Genomic DNA, 26825 nt, shown 5'->3' on the forward strand with positions numbered 1-26825 from the left:
CTGGACTAATCAAGAGACAGTAAGAGATTGTCCCTGGCAATTCTGATAATATGAGATTTTTCACACCACACTTTCTTTTGGGAACTACCCTTAAGATATGACTACAGTGATGGCAGCATATGTTAGTGTAATCGTCTGACTTTTCAATTGCATTCTGACTTTATTATTGAATATAAATAAGCAGGAATTGGAAAATGAAAAGTGCTGATACAAATGGTAAACATGTACCTCCAACAAATGAGGCAAAGGTAGAAATCATTAGGCCTCCTGAAGTCAAATGTGAAGAAGAAGAACACATTTATGCAACAAGAATGAAATGCTAGCTTGGGTCCAAAAAGCAAACAATTATTGGGGATTTTATAATCACCTTTGATTTTCTGGAAAAGAGCCTCCTCAGTCACAGGCACAAACCTAAATATGCACATAAAATGATGATACAGACACATTTTCAGAAGGTCATGTTCAAACAGAACACTATCATTCTGAACCACCCTGCTGCCTACTGGGCAGAGAGATTAATTCTTGCTTCTCAGCATCCTCAGAATTTTCTTCGTGCCATCAGTATAAAACTTAGGGCTCTATCTGTGGGAAACATGATTGCAGCTTAGACTGTAAGCTCCTTGCAGGCAGGTTCTAGGCCTTACTAATCTCTACGTCTGCAGCGCCTTAGAGAATGCCTGACTAAAAAGGGTGCTGTGCTAAAGCTGGAGAGTGAATGAATACGTGAATAGCCAGATTTACCTCTCTGAGATTCATTTCCTCTAATGAATTAGGGAAGAAAGAAAGACACAGCCCAGTAGCCATCCGGCTTTGTCTCCAGCACGGAGCTCCACTACGCAAATGGCTCTGGCCTTACCTATCCAGAGAAATGCAGCACAGGTGAAAAATCGATGCCGTTGTGAGCAGGACGTCTAGAGATGTCCGGACGAGGCAAAACATCTCCCCATAAATCCAGACGTCTTGAACCAGCTCAATGGCACCAAAGGGCATCACCAGCACTGACACCAGCAGATCCGCAAAGGCAAGAGACACAATGAAATAATTGGTTTTTATTTTCCTGTGGGTGGAAAAGTATAAGGGAGGAAGCAGTGGGAAGGATGAAGGAAGGAGGTTAGGGGGAAAGGAGCAGGAGAGAAAAGAGGGGGGAAAGGAAGCAAAGAAAGAAGGAAAGAAGGGAGGGAAGAAAAGGAAAGAAAAGTCAGATGTGCAACATATCCTGTGAGATTCAGTTTCCCCTTCTGTCACATGCATGGTCTAGTCACTTCAGACTTCTCCAGACCCCTTTGCACCAGAAGCCCTCTCTTGCCCTCCCCTGTGACCACACTGGCCTGACTTGAGCCCCCAATGCACAGAGTCCCTCTCAAGGGTTTTTACAGGGTGCTCTCTCTCCCCACCACTGGCCTAGCTACACCCCATCTACCCTTTAGGCCTTGGTTTAGTCATTCTCAGAACACCCTCCCAAGGGGCCCCCTTAAAAAAAAGTGTCAAATTCCACTGTCTTCCACTCTTTGACCACCATGTGCCTCACTTTTGCCACGCTTGTTAGAATTTAGTTTTTACACTTTCTTGATTAGAGCACGTCTTGCTTAAAGAGGAAGCAGCAGATGAGATAGGACTGCATCTTTTATCCCCTTTTACGGCTTGGTGGCTCTTAATCTAGGCTGCACACTAGAATCACCTAGTCAATTTTTCTAAGTACTGATGCCCAGGTCTCACCCCAGATCAATTAGTCCAGGGACTCTGTGTGATTGACCCACTTACCCATCCCCAAGTTTGCCAGATAAAACATAGGGCGCCCAGTTAAATTTGAATTTCAGATAAACAATGAATAATTTTCTAATATAAGTATATCACAAATATTGCATGGGACATACTCATCCCACCTATTAGTAATTTTAAAAGGGTCTTCAAGTGATTCTAATTGCAGCCAAGGATGAAGCGGAAAGAGCAGAAGACCCATGTTTAAATCCCAGATCAACTACTAGTCAGCTACCCTTTCTCTGAACCAATTAATAAAGTGGGGAGGTTAGATTAGATGTGCTCTCAGCAATTATATATAGTGATCACAACTATTACAGAAAAAACAACATAGGAAACAGAGGAAAAAAGACAGGATAGAAATTCACTTACGTGCTTGTACTACTGGTTATGTTAGAACTATGGGATTATATGTGATTTTTTTCCCTGCTCTATTTTCCAAACATCATTCCCATGAATCTTTTTCACTTCATAATTACAAATTATAATGGAAATTATAAATTCAGACCTCAGTTCTCCAGGGAGAGCCCAGAACTCCACCCAGGTTTCCTCATGAGGTTGCCTCACGTGACTCACCTGAGCTGCCTGTCCCTGCACACAGCCACCATCACCAGCAGGTTCCCCAAGACTGTCATCAGGATAACAGCCGAGAGAAATGTGAGCAGCACGACCTTCTCCACTGACCCGAAACCCTCCTTGGAACTGGAAGACACACAAACACAAAGAACTGAAGGAAACTCTGAGACACAGGAAAGAAAATTAGTCTTTTCCTCATTCATCTTCAGGAAGGTAACTTCACTATCAAAGCTGCAACACACATGTACTGTGCACCTAATATATGCCAATGTCTGCACTTGTCACTTTACATGTTATCCTGGTTAACTCCTACATGAGAAGGAGGAGGCTTAGAGAGGTGGATTAACTATCCTGAGATTGCACAGTGATTCTCCATCAGAGAACTTGAGCTTTCCTTCAGAGCACTGACCTCAGCTTGTGCTCAGAAATGTTATTTTGTTGATTCTTGTTTGGCACACCTACTCAGCTAGGTTGTAAGCTCCATGAGGCAGGGACGTCGTCTGTTTTATCCACTGACGAATTCAATTTCAATGTATCATTCATATTTATCGAATGAAGGAAAGATGACATTGAATGAGTGAATGACGGTAACTTGAACCACTATGTGAATACAAAGACCACCCTGTTTTCAGTACCGCATCCCAGCCCATGCAGAAGCTGCTGTGTGCAGGTGGGCTGTCCAAGGAGTAGGTCATGGCTGAAGGCTGTTCTTATATGGCTGACCTGGACAAACTGATCTCGTATTCTGCAAAGCCCATGGGAAAGACAGCAGACAATCAATAAACTCAGGGACTCCTTTCACTACCCTGAACTACATTTCTTTTGGTGCCCAATATAACAGTTCAATTTGTGTTCCTGTAAATTTCAGCAACTGATTTGATTCTATAAACCCTGCCCTCCTATTGTCAACTCAGCATTTTGTCTCGCTAACTTGGAAGCGAGTGTCCCCTATCAATAAAAGCATAATGAATGCAGGTTATTCAGAAGCTACAGGAAAAGTTTCACTTTTAATAGAGTAGTAAAATGTTCTTTTTAAATGAAGTTTCAAAGGATCTTAAAACTCTTAGACCCAAACGCACATTTCAATACAGAGAAACTAAGGCCCAGAGAGGGGAACTGAGTTGTCAGAGCACATTAGTGGCTAGTCTGGGAGAAGCTGCTTGTTCTGTAGGCCACCACTCGGAACACAGGTCCCACTGAACCAAGAAAGATCTGTCTTTACTGAGCTCTTCTGACTGAAAACCAAGATGGCTGCTGGTCCCAAATCGCAGCAGCCCACGAAGTCTGGGCTCTGGCTTTGTCCAAAACTTTTTCCATTAGGCCTGGCATGGAAGACAAGGTGACAACTGGAATAAGGAGTCAGAAAGTTCCACTCTGCTCACAGTGGTTTTATTGCTTCACTGAAGTCCTTACGGCTAGGGTTCGGATGAAAAGAAATTTGAGGTACGTCCATCTAAATCACCCTTCCACACCTAAATTCCAACTATCGACAGTACAAATAATGGACAAGTAAGATTTAACTCAATGAGGAAAAAGAATTCAGTAGCATGTTTTGGCTATCCAAAACTATTTTGATTTTAGGCCATGTTCACTGAGGTGAAGTGTCTAATAAAGGAGGTGATAATGCTCTTTTCCTTGTCCTTCTCGGAGGTTCTGACTCAGAGCCCCTCTGAAACTTGATCCCCTCTCAAGGTCTCTACACTTGTGCCTTCTTCCTGGAATGCTTCTTCTCAATATTCAGGTTGCAGATTAAAATTAACTCCCATTTAATGTGCCATAGCCAACAAACATTTTTCATTTTCTTTATAACATTTATTGTTATCTGAAATGACTTCAGTTATTGTCTGTGCCCTACCCCCACAGACTCACTTTTGGTTATCTTTTTCACCACAATTCCCAGCTCCTGGCACAGTGTCTAATCTACAGCATGTGTAGTGTAAAGGTAGATGCAGTATATAGGAAGTGCACAATTACTCGCTGAGTGAAAGACACTGTGTTCATAATGGTGAGGTGTATTCTTCAATGTCTTTGAAGACAGGCTGCAGGTATAGAAAAGCTTTTACCTAGACAAGAGAAGACCCAAGGATAAGACATAAAAGCTATTTTTAACTATCTTAGGACGGTCCTTTGAAATAAGAATAGATTTATGCATTCATTCATTCATTCCACAATACTTTGTTTTGTTTTATTTTTTGGTGCGTTCAACATACAACTCTTAACTGTATAAGAGTTACATATTATAAAGAGAACTTCTTAAAGCAAAATATACCCTCTTTGCTAAAACAGCTAATTAACCAAGAGATGATGCTTTAAGTATATAGAATATTCTCCTTAAAACATGTTTTAAAAATTACTTAGAGGTTTATGATAAATTTTCCTTAGAAAATGTTGTTAAAATAAATAGGAAAAAAATTAAGGAGGTTCTCTGGATGCTTCATTAACAAGTAACCCAAAAGTTTTTTTTCTTTTTAATTTTTGAATTTTATTTTACTTATTTTTTTATACAGCAGGTTATTAATCATCAATTCTATACACATCAGTGTATACATGTCAATCCCAATCACCCAATTCATCACACCATCCCCACCACCCCGCCGCTTCCCCACTTGGTGTCCATACGTTTGTTCTCTACATCTATATCTCAATTTCTGCACTGCAAACCAGTTCATCTGTACCATTTTTCTAGGTTCCACATACATGCGTTAATATACGATATTTGTTCTTCTTTTTCTGACTTACTTCATTCTGTATGACAGTCTCTAGATCCATCCACGTCTCTACAAATGACCCAATTTTGTTCCTTTTTATGGCTGAGTAATATTCCATTGTATATATGTGCCACATCTTCTCTATCCATTCGTCTGTCGATAGGAATTTAGGTTGCTTCCATGACCTGGCTATTGTAAATAGTGCCTCAATGAACATTGGGGTGCATGTGTCGTTTTGAATTATGGTTTTCTCTGGTTATATGCCCAGTAGTGGGATTGCTGGGTCATATGGTAATTCTATTTTTAGTTTTTTAAGGAACCTCCATACTGTTCTCCATAGTGGCTGTATCAATTTACGTTCCCACCAACAGTGCAAGAGGGTTCCCTTTTCTCCACACCCTCTCCAGCATTTGTTGTTTGTAGATTTTCTGATGATACCCATTCTAAATGGTGTGAGGTGATACCTCATTGTAGTTTTGATATGCATTTCTCTAATAATTAGTGACGTTGAGCAACTTTTCATGTGCTTCTTAGCCATTTGTATGTCTTCTCTGGAGAAATGTCTATTTAGGTCTTCTGCCCATTTTTGGATTGGGTTGTTTGTTTTTTCAATATTGAGCTGCATGAGCTGTTTATATATTTTGGAGATTAATCCTTTGTCTGTTGATTCGTTTGCAAATATTTTCTCCCATTCTGAGGGTTGTCTTTTCATCTTGTTTATGGTTTCCTTTGCTGTGCAAAAGCTTTTAAGTTTCATTAGGTTCCACTTGTTTATTTTTGTTTTTATTTCCATTACTCTAGGAGGTGGATCAAAAAAGATCTTGCTGTGATTTATGTCAAAGAGTGCTCTTCCTATGTTTTCCTCTAAGAGTTTTATAGTATCCGTTCTTAAATTTAGGTCTCTAATCCATTTTGAGTTTATTTTAGTGTATGGTGTTAGGGAGTGTTCTAATTTCATTCTTTTACATGTAGCTGTCCAGTTTTCCCAGCACCACTTATTGAAGAGACTGTCTTTTCTCCATTGTATATCCTTGCCTCCTTTGTCATAGATAAGTTGACCATAGGTGCGTGGGTTAATCTCTGGGCTTTCTATCTTGTTCCATTGATCTATGTTTCTGTTTTTGCACCACTACCATATTGCCTTGATTACTGTAGCTGTGTAGTATAGTCTGAAGTCAGGGAGTCTGATTCCTCCAACTCCGTTTTTTACCCTCAAGACTGCTTTGGCTATTTGGGGTCTTCTGTGTCTCCATGCAAATTTTAAGATGATTTGTTCTAGTTCCGTAAAAATTGCCATTGGTAATTTGATAGGGATTGCATTGAATCTGTAGATTGCTTTGGGTAGTATAGTCATTTTCACAATATTGATTCTTCCAATCCAAAAACATGGTATATCTCTCCATCTGTTGGTATCATCTTTAATTTCTTTCATCAGTGTCTTATAGTTTTCTGCATACAGGTCTTTTGTCTCCCTAGGTAGGTTTATTCCTTGGTATTTTATTCTTTTTGTTGCAATGGTAAATGGGAGTGTTTCCTTAATTTCTCTTTCAGATTTTTCATCATTAGTGTATAGGAATGCAAGAGATTTCTGTGCATTACTTTTGTATCCTGCAACTTTACCAAATTCATTGATTAGCTCTAGTAGTTTTCTGGTGGCATCTTTAGGATTCTCTATGTATAGTATCATGTCATCTGCAAACAGTGACAGTTTTACTTCTTCTTTTCCAATTTGGATTCCTTTTATTTCTTTTTCTTCTCTGACTGCTGTGGCTAGGACTTCCAAAACTATGCTGAATAATAGTGGTGAGAGTGGACATCCTTGTCTTGTTCCTGACCTTAGAGGAAATGCTTTCAGTTTTTCACCATTGAGAATGATGTTTGCTGAGGGTTTGTCGTATATGGCCTTTATTATGTTGAGGTAGGTTCGCTCTATGCCCACTTTCTGGAGAGTTTTTATCATAAATGGGTGTTGAATATTGTCAAAAGGTTTTTCTGCATCTATTGAGATGATCATATGGTTTTATCCTTCAATTTGTTAATATGGTGTATCACATTGATTGATTTGCATATACTGAAGAATCCCTGCATCCCTGGGATAAATCCCACTTGATCGTGGTGTATGATCCGTTTAGTGTGTTGTTGGATTCGGTTTGCTGGTATTTTACTGAGGATTTCTGCATCTATATTCATCAGTGATATTGGTCTGTAATTTTCTTTTTTTGTAGTATCTTTGTCTGGTTTTGGTATCAGGGTGAGGGTGGCCTCATAGAATGAGTTTGGGAGTGTTCCTTCCTCTGCAATTTTTTGGAAGAGTTTGAGAAGGATGGGTGCTAGCTCTTCTCTAAATGTTTGATAGAATTCACCTGTGAAGCCATCTGGTCCTGGACTTCTGTTTGTTGGAAGATTTTTAATCACAGTTTTAATTCCATTACTTGTGATTGATCTGTTCATATTTTCTATTTCTTCCTGGTTCAGTCTTGGAAGGTTATACATTTCTTTTTTTTTTTTTTTTTTTTTTTATAAATTTATTTATTTATTTGTTTATTTTTTTTTGGCTGAGTTGGGTCTTTGTTGCTGCATGCGGGCTTTCTCTAGGGGCTTTCTCTAGTTGCGGCGAGCAGGGGCTGCTTCTCGTTGCAGTGGTTTCTCTTGTTGCGGAGCACGGGCTCTAGGCACGCGGGCTCAGCAGTTGTGGCTCACGGGCTCCAGAGCGCAGGTTCAGTAGTTGTGGCGCACGGGCTTAGTTGCTCTGCGGCATGTGGGATCTTCCCGGACCAGGACTCGAACCCATGTTCCCTGCGTTGACAGGCGGATTCTTAACCATTGTGCCACCAGGGAAGCCCGGAAGGTTATACATTTCTAAGAATTTGTCCATTTCTTCCAGGTTGTCCATTTTATTGGCATAGAGTTGCTTGTAGTAGTCTCAGGATGCTTTGTATTTCTGCGGTGTCTGTTGCAACTTCTCCTTTTTCATTTCTAATTTTATTGATTTGAGTCCTCTCCCTCTTTTTCTTGATGAGTCTGGCTAATGGTTTATCAATTTTGTTTATCTTCTCAAAGAACCAGGTTTTAGTTTTATTATCTTTGGTATTGTTTTCTTTGTTTCTATTTCATTTATTTCTGCTCTGATTTTTATGATTTCTTTGTTTCTATTTCATTTATTTCTGCTCTGATCTTTATGATTTCTTTCCTTCTGCTAACTTTGGGTTTTGTTTGTTCTTCTTTCTCTAGTTCCTTTAGGTGTAAGGTTAGATTGTTTGAGATTTTTCTTGTTTCATGAGGTAGGCTTGTATAGCTATAAACTTCCCTTTTAGAACTGTTTTTGCTGCATCCCATAGGTTTTGGATCGTCGTGTTTTCATTGTCATTTGCCTCTAGGTATTTTTTGATTTCCTCTTTGATTTTGTCAGTGATCTCTTGGTTATTTAGTAACGTACTGTTTAGCCTCCATGTGTTTGTGTTTTTTACGTTTTTTTCCCTGTAATTCATTTCTAATCTCATAGTGTGTTGTCAGAAAAGTTGCTTCATATGATTTCAATTTTCTTAAACTTACTGAGGCTTGATTTGTGACCCAAGATGTGATCTATCCTGGAGAATGTTCCCTGCGCACTTGAGAAGAAAGTGTAATCTGCTATTTTTGGATGGAATGTCCTCTAAATATCAATTAAATCTATCTGGTCTATTGTGTCATTTAAAGCTTCTGTTTCCTTCTTTATGTTCATTTTGGATGATCTGTCCATTGGTGTAAGTGAGGTGTTAAAGTCCCCCACTATTATTGTATTACTGTCAATTTCCTCTTTTAGAGCTGTTAGCAGTTGCCTTATGTATTGAGGTGATCCTATGTTGGGTGCATATATATTTATAATTGTTATATCTTCTTCTTGGATTGATCCCTGGATCATTATGTAGTGTCCTTCCTTGTCTCTTGTAACATTCTTTATTTTAAAGTCTCTTTTATCTGATATGAGCATTGCTACTACAGCTTTCTTTTGATTTCCATTTGCATGGAATATCTTTTTCCATCCCCTCACTTTCAGTCTGTATGTGTCCCTAGGTCTGAAGTGGGTCTCTCGTAGACAGCATATAGATGGGTCTTGTTTTTGTATCCATTCAGCAAGCCTGTGTCTTTTGGTTGGAGCATTTAATCCATTCACGTTTAAGGTAATTATCGATATGTATGTTCCTATGACCATTTTCTTAATTGTTTTGGGTTTGTTTTTGTAGGTCCTTTTCTTCTCTTGTGTTTCCCACTTAGAGAAGTTCCTTTAGCATTTGTTGTAGAGTTGGTTTGGCGGTGCTGAATCCTCTTAGCTTTTGCTTGTCTGTAAAGCTTTTGATTTCTCCATCGAATCTGAAGGAGATCCTTGCCTGGTAGAGTAATCTTGGTTGTAGGTTCTTCCCTTTCATCACTTTAAGTATATCATGCCACTCCCTTCTGGCTTGTAGAGTTTCTGCTAAGAAATCAGCTGTTGACCTTATGGGAGTTCCCCTGTATGTTGTTTGTCATTTTTCCCTTGCTTCTTTCAATAATTCTTCTTTGTCTGTAATTTTTGCCAATTTGATTACTATGTGTCTCGGCGTGTTTCTCCTTGGGTTTATCCTGTATGGGGCTCTCTGTGCTTCCTGGACTTGGGTGGCTATTTCCTTTCCCATGTTAGGGAAGTTTTCGACTATAATCTCTTCAAATATTTTCTCGGGTCCTTTCTCTCTCTCTTCTCCTTCTTGGACCCCTATAATGTGAATGTTGTTGCGTTTAATGTTGTCCCAGAGGTCTCTTAGGCTGTCTTCATTTCTTTTCATTTTTTTTTTTTCTTTATTCTTTTCTACAGCAGTGAATTCCACCATTCTGTCTTACAGGTTACTTATCTGTTCTTCTGCCTCAGTTATTCTGCTATTGATTCCTTCTAGTGTAGTTTTCATTTCAGTTATTGTATTGTTCATCTCTGTTTGTGTGTTCTTCAATTCTTCTAGGTCTTTGTTAAACATTTCTTGCATCTTCCATATCTTTGCCTCCAATCTTTTTCCGAGGTCCCGGATCATCTTCACTATCATTATTCTGAATTCTTTTTCTGGAAGGTTGCCTATCTCCACTTCATTTAGTTGCTTTTCGGGGGTTTTATCTTGTTCCTTCATCTGGTACATAGCCCTCTGCCTTTTCATCTTGTCTATCTTTCTGTGAATGTGGTTTTTGTTCCACAGGCTGCAGGACTGTAGTTCTTCTTGCTTCTGCTGTCTGCCCTCTGGTGGACGCACACATTCAACAATACTTTCTGAGCACCTACCTTGCATTAGGCATTGTTGTAGTCTTAGGGAAGCAAAAATAAGCAAAACAGATAGCAACAAATAGATAAGCAAGAAAATATGTGAAGTGAGCTAGTAATATGAACTATGGCAAGAAATCTAGGAGAGAAAGGAAGACAGAACTCTCAGTGGAGGGGGCGTGAAGAAATGGCTATTTTATGGGGGTTGTCAGTGAAGGCTCAGTGATAGGGTTGTCACACTTTATGGCCTGAGGTTGTGTGACTACGTAGGACCAGTGAGCAGGCTGTAAGCAGTGGTTCTCAACTTTGGCTACATACGGAAATCACCTGAAGAGCCTTAGAAAATCCTGATGTTAGGCCCCCATTCTCAAAGATGCTGATTTAATTAGTCTTGTTTGCCGCCTGAATATTAGAATTTTTAAAAGCTCCCACGTGATTCTGATGTGCAACCAAGGTTGAGAATCACTGCTAGAGGGAGGCAAGATTTAGTAATGGATGATCCACAATAGCTTCCTGGTGTTGTTTTGAGTGCCCTGGCTCAGGAAGTGTTTAAGAATACCTAGGTGTCAATTAGATACCACTTCACACCCATTAGAGTGGTTATTATAAAAACAAAACACAACTGAAAAATAACAAGTGTTGGTGAGAATGTGGAGAAACTAGAACCTTTTTGCATTGCTGGTAGAAATGTAAAATGGTGCAACTGCTGTGGAAACCAGTCTGGTGGTTTCTCAAAAAGCTAAATATAGAATGACCATATGATCCAGCAGTACCAGTCCTAGGTATACACCCCAAAGAATCAAAAGCAGGGACATGAATAGATACATGCACCCCAATGTTCATAGCAGCATTATTCACAATAGCCAAAAGGTAGAAACAACTCAAGTGTCCATCAACAGGTGAAAGGACAGAAAGAATGTAGTATATACATACTACGGAATTTTATTCAGTCACAAAAAGAAATGAAGTTCTGATCCATACTACAACATTAATAAACCCTGAAAACATTACACTATGTGAAATAAACCAGACACAAAAAGACAAATACGGTATAATTCCATTTATATGGCGTGCCTAGAATAGACAAATACACAGAGAAGCAAAGTAGTATAGTGGTTACCAGGGGCTGGGGTGGGTGGGGGAGAGGGGAATGGGGAATTATTTAATGAGTACAGAATTTCTATTTGGGGTGATGAAAAAAATTCTGGAAATGGATAATGGTGATGGTTGCACACTATTGTGAATGAACTTATTGTCACTGAATTGTACATGTTAAATGGTTACTTTATGTATTAATGGTAAATTTTATGTTAGATATATTTTATCACAATAAAAAAGAAGAAAACATGGATGACCCTATATCAGGATGCTGTATAGGTTTCTTGTACTGGAGGCAGGTGGTACTGGATGATTTTAGGTCCCTTTCTTGTCTATGGACAGTGATCCTAACATATCCTCAGAACATGGATTGTCCATCAACCACACCCTCACCATGAGAACAACCTCCCCTGCACTGCCTTTCCTCTTGTAAGAGAAAAGAACAGATTCAGAGTCTGAGGTGAACACCTCTGGCTCCAGAGAATGTATATTTCAAATTAAGTGGGAATGTCAGGCTCAGAGAACTGCAAGTTCAATGTTATGGTTCATTTGTGGCATGCCAATTAGGAGCTAGAAATAGCTAAACTTTAAACTGTGAGTGAAGAGCAAAACGTTAACCATAGCATTTTTAATTAGGTAGAACTGTCCATTGAACTAAATGTAAATCCAGTCATGATAATTAAAATAAATTAGGAGCCACTTCTACTGACTCCATGTTAGATCCTTGGATTACCTCTGACACCCTCCAAGACTACTGTCAACCACCACCAGACAATTCTTATCTGACCAAAGAGCTATCCACTCCACTAAATCAGTTCTTTGACAGTTATTCTTATGAGAAATTTCACTTTCTCTTCTTTTTTCCTTTTCCAGTGATCTCTTGATCCATGAATAAAGAAATTCCACAAACTTGCTCTGTTTACCACTTTCTCTGTTCTTAATAAATGAAAACATGACAGTAATTCTGGGTAAATTTTCACATAGGTTAGTATATGTGAAAACACTTTGTAAATGACAAAGTATAATATAAATAAGTAATCACTGTTATTAATATCAGAAGCCCATTAGGGACAATAGGTAAGGAAGTTTTAGGTTATGCCTTGTTATATCATCCAGAATAATTGGTTTCAAGGTCACACACACACACACACACAATAAACTTTGTTAGTAGTCAAGAATACTTTTCTCTCTCTCTCTTTTTTTTTTTTTTTGCACTGGCTTTGTTAACAATAGTTATGTAATTTCAAAAAAGTCACTTCCCTTTTCTGAGCCTCAGTTTTATCCTGGATCAATTGAGGAAGTTAGAGTAAATCTCTCATTTATCAGATACGTATTTATTACCAACCATATGCCAAGACCTATGCTAAGTACTGGAATACAACAGTAAAGGTGGACAAGGTCCCTACCTTCATGGAGTTCACACCACTGATGGAAACAGACAATAAGCAAGTATACAACTAACAAAGAAATACAGTTTGTGATCAGTGTTTCAAAATTACACTCTTAAACCTTAATGTTTATATGCATCTTTTGGGGATATTATTAAAACGCAGATTCTGATTATTTGGTCTGATGTGGGCTCTGGGGTTCTGCATTCCTCACAAGCCCGTACATAGGCCCATGAAGAGCATCAGTGATGCTCTTGCCGCTGGTTCGTGAATCACACTTGGGGCAGTAAGACTATCAAGGACATTGGCATGATGGTGATAGAGAACAACTAGGTTAAAGGGAAAACAAGCAATCAGAGAACAGTGGATTTAGCTGTTCTGACACACATGAAGGATCCATGAGTTAGAGGAACCAGGAGAAGAGCAAGTGCAAAGGCCCTGAGACAGGAAAGACATCTGGTGCGTACTATCAGAGAGGAATGAACAAGGAATAAAGAATCCGAGATGAGCTCCAAAAAGTAGTCAGAAGTTGGACCCAGAGGGCTCTGGATGTGCTGGTGAGACATTCATGTTTTATTAGACAACAAGTGAGAATACAATAAAGTGATTTAAGGAGAAAAGTGACAGTGGGGATGTAAATGTGAGAGAAAGTAAGTAAACTTGTCAGGGGCCCTTGGCAGGGTCCAGGTAAGGGAAGACAATGGCTTGGAATAGGGTGGCGGCCGTGGAGATGGAGAGAAGTGGGTGGAATAAAGGTATATTTGAGAAGTAAAGGGATAGGTAAGAACAAAAGATTCCATGAGTGGATAGAAAGAAGCAGAAATGAAAATTATAATTCTGATTTGCTCATCTGAGTAAACGATGGTACCATTTAATGAGATGGGAAAACATGTTAAGTGTGAGATATGTATAAAACATTCAAGTGTAGGTGTCAAGTAGGCAAATGGATACTCATGTTGTAGCTCAGAAAGGATGACGGGGCCAGAGATACACACTGGGACTTCCAGCATTTTTATGGGATTTAGAGCCTTGGGGAAGGATGCAATCACTCAAGAAGAGGGACAGAGTCTTGATGAACTCTGACACTGAGATATGCAGTAGAGAAGGAGGAATCAGCTGAGGAAACTGAGAAAGAAAGCAGAGGAGACATTGCTGGGGTGTCTGAGGAACACCAGGTGAGTGTGTTGCTGTGGAAGCCAAGTACAAAGAAAGTGTCAAGTGAGAAAAAAATGTGTTTCTTGATAGTTCCCTGGGAATACCGCAGGGCCACTTCTGGGAACAAAGCGAAGCAAGGAGGCAGCATAACTATAGTAGTTCTTCCTTTTCTTTTTATGTATTGAGCTTTGCAATAAAATTATGTTTGACAACAGAGCTCCATCACTGGACCAATGATCTCTGCAGAACGTTTCTCCTCTGCCACAGTTGTGTCAACCACACAGGAAACAGTCTTCTTGAAAATACACACAGTACATCCATTAAGGATTCCAAGCAGTTCAAAATACTCCCTATCGAGTGCTTTCATCACTCATCCTGCCCACCACTGTACAATCCTTTATGAAATAATTGCATGTAAATTAGAGCAAACAGTGTTCATTTTCTTACCAATCAGCAGTCAGCACAAAGAATGCAAAAGCACTCTGAATTAAATGAGAGCCTGACTAAAAACTGGATGTTTTCTTCTCAGTGTGAATTTTATTAACCTTAAGTGTAAGGTCCCTGGTGTTTCCTATAATGACAAAAGACTGGGTGTTGAACAAGAGGGCCTTAACTTTTCACTCAGCTTGACTAAACTTTAGATAGACTTCTTCCTGACTCTAGGCTCTGGCCTCCCTTTTCTTAGAGCGTTTTACTTCAGAAAACTTGTAATTGTAAATTCTTTCTCTGGCCCTTTGGGATGTAAACCTTTTTAAAAGCCTCTTGCCAGTTTTCCAAGCTAGGATGTCTTCTGCAAGGGCCTGGTAGCCATCCCTTTGAAATGTAATCATCAAGGAAGAGAAAGCCCCCATCCCCAGTCTCTATAAAAGGGTAGAAGCCTATCTTCCTACCTTCTGTGGGCACATTGCTCCAAGTTGTAAAACAACCTCCTCAGCTCAATAACAAAAAAACAAACAACCCAATCCAAAAATGGGCAGAAGACCTATATAGACATTTCTCCAAAGAAAATATACAGATTGCCAACAAACACATGAAAGAATGCTCAACATCATTAATCATTAGAGAAATGCAAATCAAAACTACAATGAGATATCATCTCACACCGGTCAGAATGGCCATCATGAAAAAATCTAGAAACAATAAATGCTGGAGAGGGTGTGGAGAAAAGGGAACACTCTTGCACTGCTGGTGGGAATGTAAATTGATACAGCCACTATGGAGAACAGTATGGAGTTTCCTTAAAAAACTAAAAATAGGGGGCTTCCCTGGTGGCGCAGTGGTTGAGAATCTGCCTGCCAATGCAGGGGACACGGGTTCGAGCCCTGGTCTGGGAAGATCCCACATGCTGCGGAGCAACTAGGCCCGTGAGCCATAATTACTGAGCCTGCGCGTCTGGAGCCTGTGCTCCACAACAAGAGAGGCTGCGATAGTGAGAGGCCCGCGCACCGCGATGAAGAGTGGCCCCCACTCGCCGCGACTACAGAAAGCCCTCGCACAGAAACGAAGACCCAACACAGCCATAAATAAATAATTTTTTTTAAAAAAGCAAACCTTTAAAAAAAAAAAAACTAAAAATAGAACTACCATACAACCCAGCAATCCCACTACTGGGCATATACCCTGAGAAAACCATCATTCAAAAAGAGTCATGTACCAAATGTTCACTGCAGCTCTATTTACAAAAGCCAGGACATGGAAGCAACCTAAGTGTCCATCATCAGATGAATGGATAAAGAAGATGTGGCACATATATACAATGGAATATTACTCAGCCATAAAAAGAAACGAAATGGAGTTATTTGTAGTGAGGTGGATGGAGTTAGAGTGTGTCATACAGAGTGAAGTAAGTCAGAAAGAGAAAAACAAATACAGTATGCTAACACATATATATGGAATCTAAGGAAAAAACAAAAAGGGTCATGAAGAACCTAGTGGCAAGATGGGAATAAAGACACAGACCTACTAGAGAATGGACTTGAGGATATGGGGAGGGGGAAGGGTAAGATGTGACAAAGAGAGAGAGCGGCATGGACATATATACACTACCAAACGTAAAATAGATAGCTAGTGGGAAGCAACCGCATAGCACAGGGAGATCAGCTCTGTGCTTTGTGACCACCTAGAGGTGTGGGATAGGGAGGGCGGGAGGGAGGGAGATGCAAGAGGGAAGAGATATGAGAACATATGTATATGTATAACTGATTCACTTTGCTCTAAAGCAGAAACTAACACACCATTGTAAAGCAATTATACTCCAATAAAGATGTTAAAAAAAAACCCCAAAAAACCTACCTCCTCTTTCCTTTGGGAAAGGTCAATTAGCAAACACAGATGGCCTAGGGTCCCTGCCCCCCACTCCGTATCTGAAAGCCTCTCCTGACTGTCGTTTCAGTGAAACTGAGTTCAGACTATATTCTGGGCTCTCTCTCTATTGCAATAGCTTTGAAAAAAGTCATCCTTACCTGTTAACTTTGTCCAGTGCAATTTTTGCTTTGACAGAATATGTTGGTTTTTTACCACTAATTATGTCATGCATGTATTGTCTTCATTACCTCTATTACTCCCCATGAAAAAAATCCGTGACAGTTGGAATACACGTAGGAAAGTTAAATTCAGATAATTGGATTGGCAATATTTCTTATATAAATTAATGTTCAAAATGCCTTTTTAATCAAAATAGAAATAGTAGGGTCCATGACTATGTTAACTGTTTTTCCCTATAAGCAAAAAACTTGATAAATAATGTAACTGTAACCTTTTTAAAGCATACATCATTCCTTTATATGTGTGCCCTTTCTTTATAGGTTTCTTGAGAGACTGACATACAAACAATAGCCAGACCCTATATATAACAATAAAACTCTGACAATCTCTGTGGCAACCAGCCCAGGAAGGTCAGGACTTGTTCAGTGACTGCTAGCTTCCTTATTTTTCTCCTCCTACCTGCTTCCAGCTCAAGACTAACCACAGAAAGCCAAATATGCTTCCCAAAGCAACTACATTAGATGTCCCACTTCTTGTTTGTGCACCTCCTGCTTTCCTCGGTCAACAACCTCTGATTAGAGCATAGCTGAAGCCGTTTTGTTCACTATAATCTTTTCTACTCCGCCTCCTGACTTTGAGTCTTTGCTAAATGCAAGTGATGACGGCTGACTTGCTATAGCAAGCTCTGGATAAATAGTCTCTGTTCTGATTCGTGTGATCTTTGTTTCCACATTCTAGATATGCTCTAGATGTACACTTACCTGGAATCCTATATTTTCAAATTAGGTAGAAGTCTTTTCTGAGGGAGAAAGAATTTCTTATTATTTGGCTTATGTTACGTTGGGTTTTTAATAACTTTTCAGGTGGCCCAGTTAACTTTTTTTTTTAACAGTATGCTTCTCTTAAAAATGCTTTTTTTTAAAAACAGAAGGACTAAATTAAATAATTCATATAAAACATTTTCATAATAAGAGCTTCAAAGCAGTGGTGTTCCACAATCACAAGGGAGCACCAAAATTACCTGGAAAGCTTGATTAAAACACAGAGCACTGGACCCGCCAACAGTTTCTGATTCAGTACATCTGGAGTGAGGCCCCAAATCTGCATTTCTAACAAGTTTCTAGGTGATGCTGATGCAGCTGGTCTGGGACTATATTTTGAAGACCAGTTGACCTACAGCATTGTGAAAGATGCCCTTTACCCTAACCCTCATTTCTCCATTGCAAATTACTTTCTTTGCTTCTAGGTTTAAAACTTCCTCCTTGGAAGTGGGGAGATTGTGATATTGATGAAGCTCCTACTATATGGCAAGCAATACACTAAGAACAATTTTAATGTTGACTCATTTCATCTTCACAATTACCGTGTAGTCTACAGTATGATGCCCTTTGTTCAGAACAGACTGGTGCTCAGCATGGTAAGGAGACTTAAGATACTACAACTATCAAGTGGTAGACATGGGATTTTCAACCTACACATTCTGATTGCAAGCCCAATGCTTTACCCACTAAATGTTAAGCATGCTCATTTGGAATTGAATAAATTTCCTTTTAGGAAAAAAAAACACATGCTAAAGTTTTACCTTGTATCTAGAAACTTAGTATCAAAAAATGTTGATGATGACAGCTTAATATACCTTGTAAAAATATGCTTGTTATAGAAAATAGAAGGGAAAAAAATTCATACAGATGGAAATTATGCTTAATGGAGTTTCTATGCAATTCTAAAAGAACTTTTTTTGATTGTTTTTGAAAACCCTATAGAGGAATGTGGGAGGGTGGGGATGGGGGTTGGTGCATAAGGGATGTAGGCTAGGTATTTTTCAAATGCAAACATGTGGAGGAAAATTCTTGTGGCAAGCTTTTAATAGACATTTCCAGAGCCTCAAAGATCACACACATTGGGAATGAGAAAAACTTCAAAGCCAAAGAGGATCTGTCTGTATGGCGTATAACGGAGCTCAAAGCTGCAAGGAACACAAGGGATATCAGGATCAAAGACACTGTTCTCTGAGGCCATGTCTGGATGTAAAGTCAAGCTGGAACTGATGTGACAAGATTCTCACTGCTGCACAGTGTGTTAACTACCAGGGCTTCCATTCTTCTAGGAAGTAAAATGTTAGATGACAGTGCCAGTAAATTATACCTTAGAGGCAAGTCTCACTTTAAGAAAACCCATTCTTCCAAAATTGGAACTGAGTAAACAGATCCAGAGATAGATCTTTTTTTCTTTATATGTGGATTCAGTGTAGGGTCTCTGGTTTGTTTTGCAAATATCTCTTTGCCCACACTTGCTCAGGGTATAGAAATGTTCATCAGGTACAGAAAGGTCATCCTTTGGGGTAAAACACATGGCATGTTTTCAGTATTTGGCTGATCATTTCCTTGAAATTATTCTTGTGGTTTTGAGAAATCCAACCCAGGGAAAAAGATGGACCACATGGGGCCTCTCTACTATGGTCAATCATTTACCAGAACGATAAGGCCTCAAGGAAAAGTGGAATTTCCCATACTCTGATAACATCCTGCTCCCCATCCCTTCGCTAGAGCTGGCTTCTGTCACTGGGCCCAATTGCTAGTGGATTCAGCTCTGCATATTTTGCCATGGTTCTGGCTTGCTGTATGCTAAGTACTATGATTTCCTGTCTCACCTCTGCTTCTGACAATATAAAAATCTTACGCTCAGCAGAAAGAAGAAATTGCTTGGTGTTACTCTACTGCAGAGGTAGCCAAACAATGGCCAATGGGCCAAATTCAGCCCACTGTCAGTTTTTGTAAATAAAAGTTCATTGGAACACAGTCGCACTCAACTGCTTATGTATTTTCTATGGCTGCTTTCCACTACAAAGGCAGGGTTGAGTAATTACAGCAGCAACTGTATGGCCTAGAAAGCTGAAACTATTTACTCTTTGACCCTTTATGAAACAAGTTTGATGACCCTTGCTCTTTTGGAACCAGAGATATGTTAGGTCTAAAGAAGAATATGGCATAGAGACACTAAGACTTGCTATTTAACTGGGGGTGATTCATTCCTCTGGATTTTCTAACTAAGTGGAACACAGAATCATTCCAGTTGACCAAGCCAGCCAGGCATCTTTCTCCATAGCTTCTTCTCCTTCACCTAAGTCATTATCTACTTTGAGTATCTCTTCTTTTTTTTCTTTTTTTTTCTTTTTTTTTTTTTGGGGCCACATAGCATGTGGGATCTTAGTTCCCTGAACAGGAATCGAACCTGCTCCCCCTGCAGTGGGGGCGTCGAGTCTTAACCACTGGACTATCAGGGAAGTCCCCTTGAGTATCTCTTAAATCTCTTCACTTCTCTCCAGTCCACTGTCAATACTCTGAATGGAAGGCTTTCTGTTACCTTTGCCTAGACTACTATAACCACTACTGCCTACTCTGTCCTCAGCTATCAGTCTATGAGACATATCCAAAATTGAACTCAATTTCCCGCACCCCAAACCTGCTTCCCATCTCAATAAGCAGCAAATATATTGTTGCTCAGGCCAAAAACCATGGAGTAATTCTTAACAAGTCTCTTTCTCTCATACCTCACATGTCAACAAATCCTGTTAGCTCTACCTTAGAAATGTTTTCTGATTCTAGCCCTTTCGCAGCTCTTCCACCACCGCCACCCTTGTTTAAACTACATCACGCCTCATCTGGGTGATGGCAAAGGCCTCCCATCTGGTGTTCCTGCTTCCACTGTTTTCTATATACCATCCACTCTTCACCCAGTAGACAGATTGAGCTTTGTAATATGTTTAGAGTGGAGTATGTGACTACTCTACTCACCACTTTATTTTTTTTTAATTTTTTAATTTTATTTATTTTTTTATACAGCAGGTTCTTATTAGTCATCAATTTTATACACATCAGTGTATACATGTCAATCCCAATCGTCCAATTCATCCCACCACCACCACCCCCACCCCCCACTGCTTTACCCCTTGGTGTCCATACGTTTGTCCTCTACATCTGTGTCTCACTTTCTGCCCTGTAAACCGGTTCACCTGTACGATTTTTCTCGGTTCCACATATATGCGTTAATATACGATATTTGTTTTTCTCTTTCTGACTTACTTCACTCTGTATGACAGTCTCTAGATCCATCCACGTCTCTACAAATGACCCAATTTCATTCCTTTTTATGGCTGAGTAATATTCCATTGTATGTATGTGCCACATCTTCTCTATCCATTCGTCTGTCGATGGGCATTTAGGTTGCTTCCATGACCTGGCTATTGTAAACAGTGCTGCAATGAACATTGGGGTGCATGTGTCTTTTTGAATTATGGTGTTCTCTGGGTATATGCCCAGTAATAGGATTGCTGGATCATATGGTAATTCTATTTTTAGTTTTTTAAGGAACCTCCATACTGTTCTCCATAATGGCTGTATCAATTTACATTCCCACCAACAGGGCAAGAGGGTTCCCTTTTCTCCACACCCTCTCCAGCATTTGTTGTTTGTAGATTTTCTGATGATGCCCATTCTAACTGGTGTGAGGTGATACCTCATTGTAGTTTTGATTTGCATTTCTCTAATAATTAGTGATGTTGAGCAGCTTTTCATGTGCTTCTTGGCCATCTGTATGTCTTCTTTGGAGAAATGTCTATTTAGATCTTCTGCCCATTTTTGGATTGGGTTGTTTGTTTTTTCAATATTGAGCTGCATGAGCTGTTTATATATTTTGGAGATTAATCCTTTGTCCATTGATTCGTTTGCAAATATTTTCTCCCATTCTGAGGGTTGTCTTTTCGTCTTGTTTATGGTTTCCTTTGCTGTGCAAAAGCTTTGAAGTTTCATTAGGTCCCATTTGTTTACTTTTGTTTTTATTTCCATTACTCTAGGAGGTGGATCAAAAAAGATCTTGCTCTGATTTATGTCAAAGAGTGTTCTTCCTATATTTTCCTCTAAGAGTTTTATAGTGTCTGGTCTTACATTTAGGTGTCTAATCCATTTTGAGTTTATTTTTGTGTATGGTGTTAGGGTACCCTACTCACCACTCTTGAGATGGCTTGTCGTCACACTCAGAGTAATACCCAGAACCCTTACCATGGCCTAAATGGCTCTATAAGGCCGGCTCTTGGCTGCTTCTATGATCTCAGCTCTTACCACTTTCTCCTTTTCCCATGCTGCTCCTACCATGAAGGCTTCCTCATCATTCCCCAAAGGAGACAACCAGGCTCCCACATTACGGTCTCTCATTTGATGCTGCCTCCATCTGGATCTCTTTATCCCAAGGGATCGGAACTGCTCACTCCCTCACTTCATTCAGGTCTATGCTCAGATTCACCTCTGAAGAGAGGGCTTTCCTGACCCCCATATTTAAAATAGGACCCCTCCTCTCACTCTCTATTCCTGTGTCTTGTAGTTTTGATTTTCACAGCTGTTACCTAGTATGCCCTCCCACACACTAGAATGGCTTGACTGAAATCTCATTGAAAGCAGGAACTTGGTCTGTTATGTCTACAGATGTATTTCTAGCACCTAAAACAGTGCCTGGCACATACAAGTACTCGAAAAGTATTTGTGGAATGAATGAACAAATGAATGGAGTCACCTTTCACTGGTCATCTGCCTTGACTCTTCCTCTTCCCAACCACTGTCAGCACTGAAGTCAAAATGTGTTGTTCTGGTTTGTTTTCAAGAAGGAATTAACTCATCTCTCCTGGCCTGTCCAAAATCCTTAATGTGGTCCCACTGTGATTTTGGTAAAATACCAAATTTGACCTGGTTTAACCCAGTCCCTACTTAGTTCTCCAGTTCTATTTCTGACACTGCTCCGTAATCAACTCTTCCAGAGAAAAGTACCCAAATGCCCACTCAGGGAGCTGGTACACACTTGTTAAGCCCCACCTCTCCTTCCCCTACTTTACCTGGCAGGCTCTTCCATGTCCTTTGGTGCTCAATTAAACTTCTTATTCTCTGGGAAGTCATCCCATCCCTAACTCCAAGAACTTCTTTCTACATGCTTTATAGCACTCTATAATTATGTCATGGCTTTTATCACACTATATTTTAATTATTCATTTAAATATATGTCACCCCAACCATACTATCTTATTCATTTTGGTATCCATAGTGCCTAGCACAACAAATATTTACCAACCAAATAAAAAGATATATGTTAGCCCTTATTTGAAAGAAACTTAAACTCTAGCAATCAGCATAAAGGTGTATTTTTTTTTTCCTTTCTTCAACTTAATAATAGTTCTATTTAATCCTACATCTAAACCACTCCCTGAGTCAGGAGTATTAGGGCCACCAATCATCTCTTTGAATTATAACTTATAATTGCTAACATCATATGCAGATTACCAAATAGTTAGCTAGTTTCTCCAGAGAATATTAGAAGCCTTTCCCAAGTTTTACTCTGAGGGTTAACAATACTTCTAAACCTATTTTCCAGAACAATACTTCTAAATCTATCTTCTAGCCCTGTCTTGGGCACTGAAGTTGTTGGAAGCATTAATTAAGAAAATACATGTAAAACACTTGAGATACTTCCTGGCATACATTACATGCTCAATAAATGCTAACTGTTAGTATTCCTCTTTTCTGTTCATTTCAAAAATGCACAAATGGCATCCACACTTGTCCTGGTCCTCCAGTTCACAGTACAGCAAGAAAGTCTGATGGATGACTGATCACTATGACAGCATGTTGTAATTTGGCTGGGGGCTGTTGAAATCACAAGTAAAAATGGAGTCCAAAGATGAGAGATGGTGAGTAGGAATACACTGGAGTTCTTCCAGACATAACTGGTAGAAAAGCAAATGTGATAGAGCAGAGAAGGAAAAAAATGTGCTGAAAGTTCATAGGAATGGAGATGGAGTTTGGAAGGTGGTATACAAATGTAAGGAGTAAGAATCTGGGAGCATATTGAGCTGCCACAAGCATAAGAGAAGTGGGGAATATCTAACATCTTGATAGGGCATGAGCAATTTGAAGAGAAAGGCTTTGGATTCAAGTTCACCATCAACAGGAGCACATTCATTCACACCTCCATGCACAAAATCCATAACAGCAGGCTGGAAAGTGATGGGGATGGAGGAAGATAGGTGGAGAATAACTGTGGTGTTACCCAAGGATAGACAGATCAAAGTTTAGATTCTCCACCTGGACGCTACTAGACATTCCTAGAGCCTATAAAGTAAGATGATTTAAAAATGACTGCTGGGCACTATTTACAATAGCCAGGACATGGAAGCAACCTAAGTGTCCATCGACAGATGGATAAAGAAGATGTGGCACATATATACAATAGAATATTACTCAGCCATAAAAAGATACGAAACTGAGTTATTTATAGTGAGGTGGAGGACCTGGAGTCTGTCATACAGAGTGAAGTCAGTCAGAAACAGAAAAACAAATACTGTATGCTAACACATATATATGGAATCTAAAAAAAAAATGGTTCTGAAGAACCTAGGGGCAGGAAAGGAATAAAGACGCAGATGTAGAGAATGGACTTGAGGACACGGGGAGGGGGAAGGGTAAGCTGGGACGAAGTGAGAGAGTAGCACTGACACATATACACTACCAAATGTAAAACAGATAGCTAGTGAGAAGCAGCTGCATCGCACAGGGAGATCAGCTTGGTGCTTTGTAACCACCTAGAGGGGTGGGATAGGGAGGGTGGGAGGGAGACACAAGAGGGAGGGGATATGGGGATATATGTATATGCATAGCTGATTCACTTTGTTATACAGCAGAAACTAACACAACATTGTAAAGCAATTATAATCCGATAAAGATGTTAAAAAAAACAAAAACAAAACAAAAAAATCAAACAAAAAAAAAATGACTGCTGGAGCATTCCCACTTGGCAAATCTAAGAACTGTACTGTATTACAATTCATAAATGCATGTCCAGACTATGCTTATGACAAATGTAAAAAGAATCTTAAAAACATTCATGATCCAATAATTCCACTTCTAAGAATTTATCCGAAAGAAATAAATTATTAGAGCTGCTCTTAAAGATTTATATATATACATACATATATATACATATATATATATATATATATATATATATATATATATATATATATATATATATATATATATATATATATTATGACTCACAATCATATTGCTTCTAATTAGGAAAACTGGAGATAACCTAAATGTCTAAATTTGGGTATCAGTTACATCAACAATTTCATATTTATTTAATATTTACACAGCCACTGAAATACAGGTTTGAAAAGAATATTTAACAACAGGGGAAAGTTCTCATAAGTATTGCTCAGTGCTAAAAGCAGGTATGAAACAGTAAATCACAAGTTCAATTTTTTATAAAAATGTGTATTTACATAAAGGTCCAGGAAAATAACTGTTGAGAGATTAACTTGTGACCGTTTTATTAAAACCACAAAAAAAAAGACTAGAAGGAATGAGTGGTTATCTTTCTTCTCTATTGCAAGAAGATAACTAAAATTTGTGTTTTGAGTTATCAGCAACATTGGTTATGGGTTTTTCAAGTTGCAGAGCTGAAGGCAGCGGTTTCTGGCACCAGAGCATAGTCACCTGACCTAAAGGCAGAAGTAGCTAACTAAGGAGGGAGGGAGGTCTGTAGAGCTATAACAAGGAGAAAGCAGGGGTTTGCAGATTCCAAGAACAGCAAAAAGGAACACCACACTCCCTCTCAGCACCCATAGAGACCAACCACTATAATCAAAGGCCCCAGTGTCAAGCTTGATATGGAAGCAGCAAAACCTCCTTTCTTCCTGGGACCAGGTAAAAGTGGACAACTAGCCTGGTGTGGTAATCAGAGTGGACTAAAAAGCAAAAGGTCCAGCTTGTCCCAGGAAGTGGAAGAAGTTCACAAAATGTCTGAGATTAAATTTCCCCTTGAAACCCATTTGAAGGGTTCATTGAAAAGTTTACTAATTTAGAGATTAAAAGAAATCTGGCATTTCTTACACCTGAATTTTGTAAAATTCCTTCCAGTGCTTTATTTTTCTTCATGGCATTTATCTAACATATGTTTCTTTGCTTTTTAGTGTCTACTGAATGCATCTCCCAACCCCTCCACCCCCACCCTCCAATAGATTGTTAGCATCATGAAAGCAGAGCCTTTGTTTTCTTGGCACATAGTAGGTACTCAACAAATATTTGTTTAAATTAAGGAATAAATGATGCCATTAGATTATCCTGGAAATTATGGTTATATCGCCTGCTACAATAATGCCTTGGTCCACTCAGGCTGCCATAACAAAATACCATAGGCTGGGTGACTTAAACAACAAAAATTTATTCTCTCATAGTTCTGGAGGCTGGAAAGTGCAAGATCCAGATGATGGTAGATCAGTTCCTGGTGAAAGCTCTCTTACTAACTTGCAAAAGGCTGCCTTCTCTCTGTGTCTTTACACAGTGGAGAGAGAGCAAGCTCTCTGGTATCTCTTCTTATAAGGGCACTAATCACACCATGAGGGCCTCTTCTAAATCCAATTATCATTACTTCCCAAAGGTCTCATCTCCAAATGCCACTACACTGGGGGTTAGGGCTTCAACACGTGAGTGGGAGGAGACACAATTCAATCTATAATAAATAACATGTCGTTATTTATTTTGACCAAAGTACTGCTTTCAGGTACTTTAGTCATCTACTTACAAATCGAACATGCTGTCTTTTCCAGAAGACTTTATATATTTTATATCCAAATAAAATTATATTTGAAGGAAAATTAAAACAGGGAGAGGAGAGCTATGTATGCATCCATGCATATATATATAATTAAATTCAGAGGTTATGGCCATTAGAGTGTACAACCAATTGTTAATCATAAATGTTTTGGGCAGAGGACTAGAAGGTAATGGGAAACTTTTTCATTCAGGGTATTATCGGAATTTGAAATGATAAGAATAGATTTATTTATTACTTGTTCAACTGAAGAATAAGGAAGTACTACTCCCTCTGCTGTGAATCTCATCTTCCCTTGCACTTCTCAACCACACCCCTTCTCACTTCACACTAGAAGGTTAACGTATTTTTCTTGCCAAATAAGTCATACATGAGAGCATTAATTTCTCTAAGCAGTTGGGTGTGAGCTCTGCTGTGATTAGAAAACAAACTCACTGACTCAACTAGGCTTGGCCCAGGAATGTCAGCTTAGCTATAGGCATATGTTTGCTCATTTTTTCATTCAATCATCCCTTTGTCTACTCAGTCATCTGTGTATGCACCCAATGGAATATGTGAGGGGCTAAGCTATTTCAGTCACTGAGAAGAGACAGCAGGCATGGTTCCTTCCCTCAGTAAGCTCAAAGGCTACCAGAGCAGACAGACATGAATCCAACTATACATATACGTAAAATTACCCCTGCTGTGGAGGCTATGAGAAGAGGTATACGTGGCGGTGCTAACCCTGTTTCGAGATCAGCA

At 39.3% G+C, this 26825-nt stretch overlaps 1 protein-coding gene across 7 annotated transcripts in view; it reads right to left on the bottom strand.

The window, feature by feature from the left end:
- The window catches only part of HTR4 (5-hydroxytryptamine receptor 4), a 394426-nt gene that overhangs the window by 79064 nt on the left and 288537 nt on the right, over positions 1–26825 (bottom strand). For 6 of the 7 annotated variants that reach the window (XM_068536146.1, XM_068536144.1, XM_068536142.1 and 3 more), the window contains 2 exons: positions 2335–2460; positions 857–1057 (listed from right to left, as the gene is read on the bottom strand). In XM_068536146.1, the coding sequence (XP_068392247.1) occupies positions 857–1057; positions 2335–2460 (327 nt within the window). Of the gene's footprint in view, positions 1–856; positions 1058–2334; positions 2461–26825 lie in introns of those variants that run through there. The other variant, XM_068536148.1, reaches the window with a different exon arrangement.

This window comes from Eschrichtius robustus, chromosome 2 (genome assembly GCF_028021215.1).
Source record: "Eschrichtius robustus isolate mEscRob2 chromosome 2, mEscRob2.pri, whole genome shotgun sequence".
Taxonomy (NCBI): Eukaryota; Metazoa; Chordata; class Mammalia; order Artiodactyla; family Eschrichtiidae; genus Eschrichtius; species Eschrichtius robustus.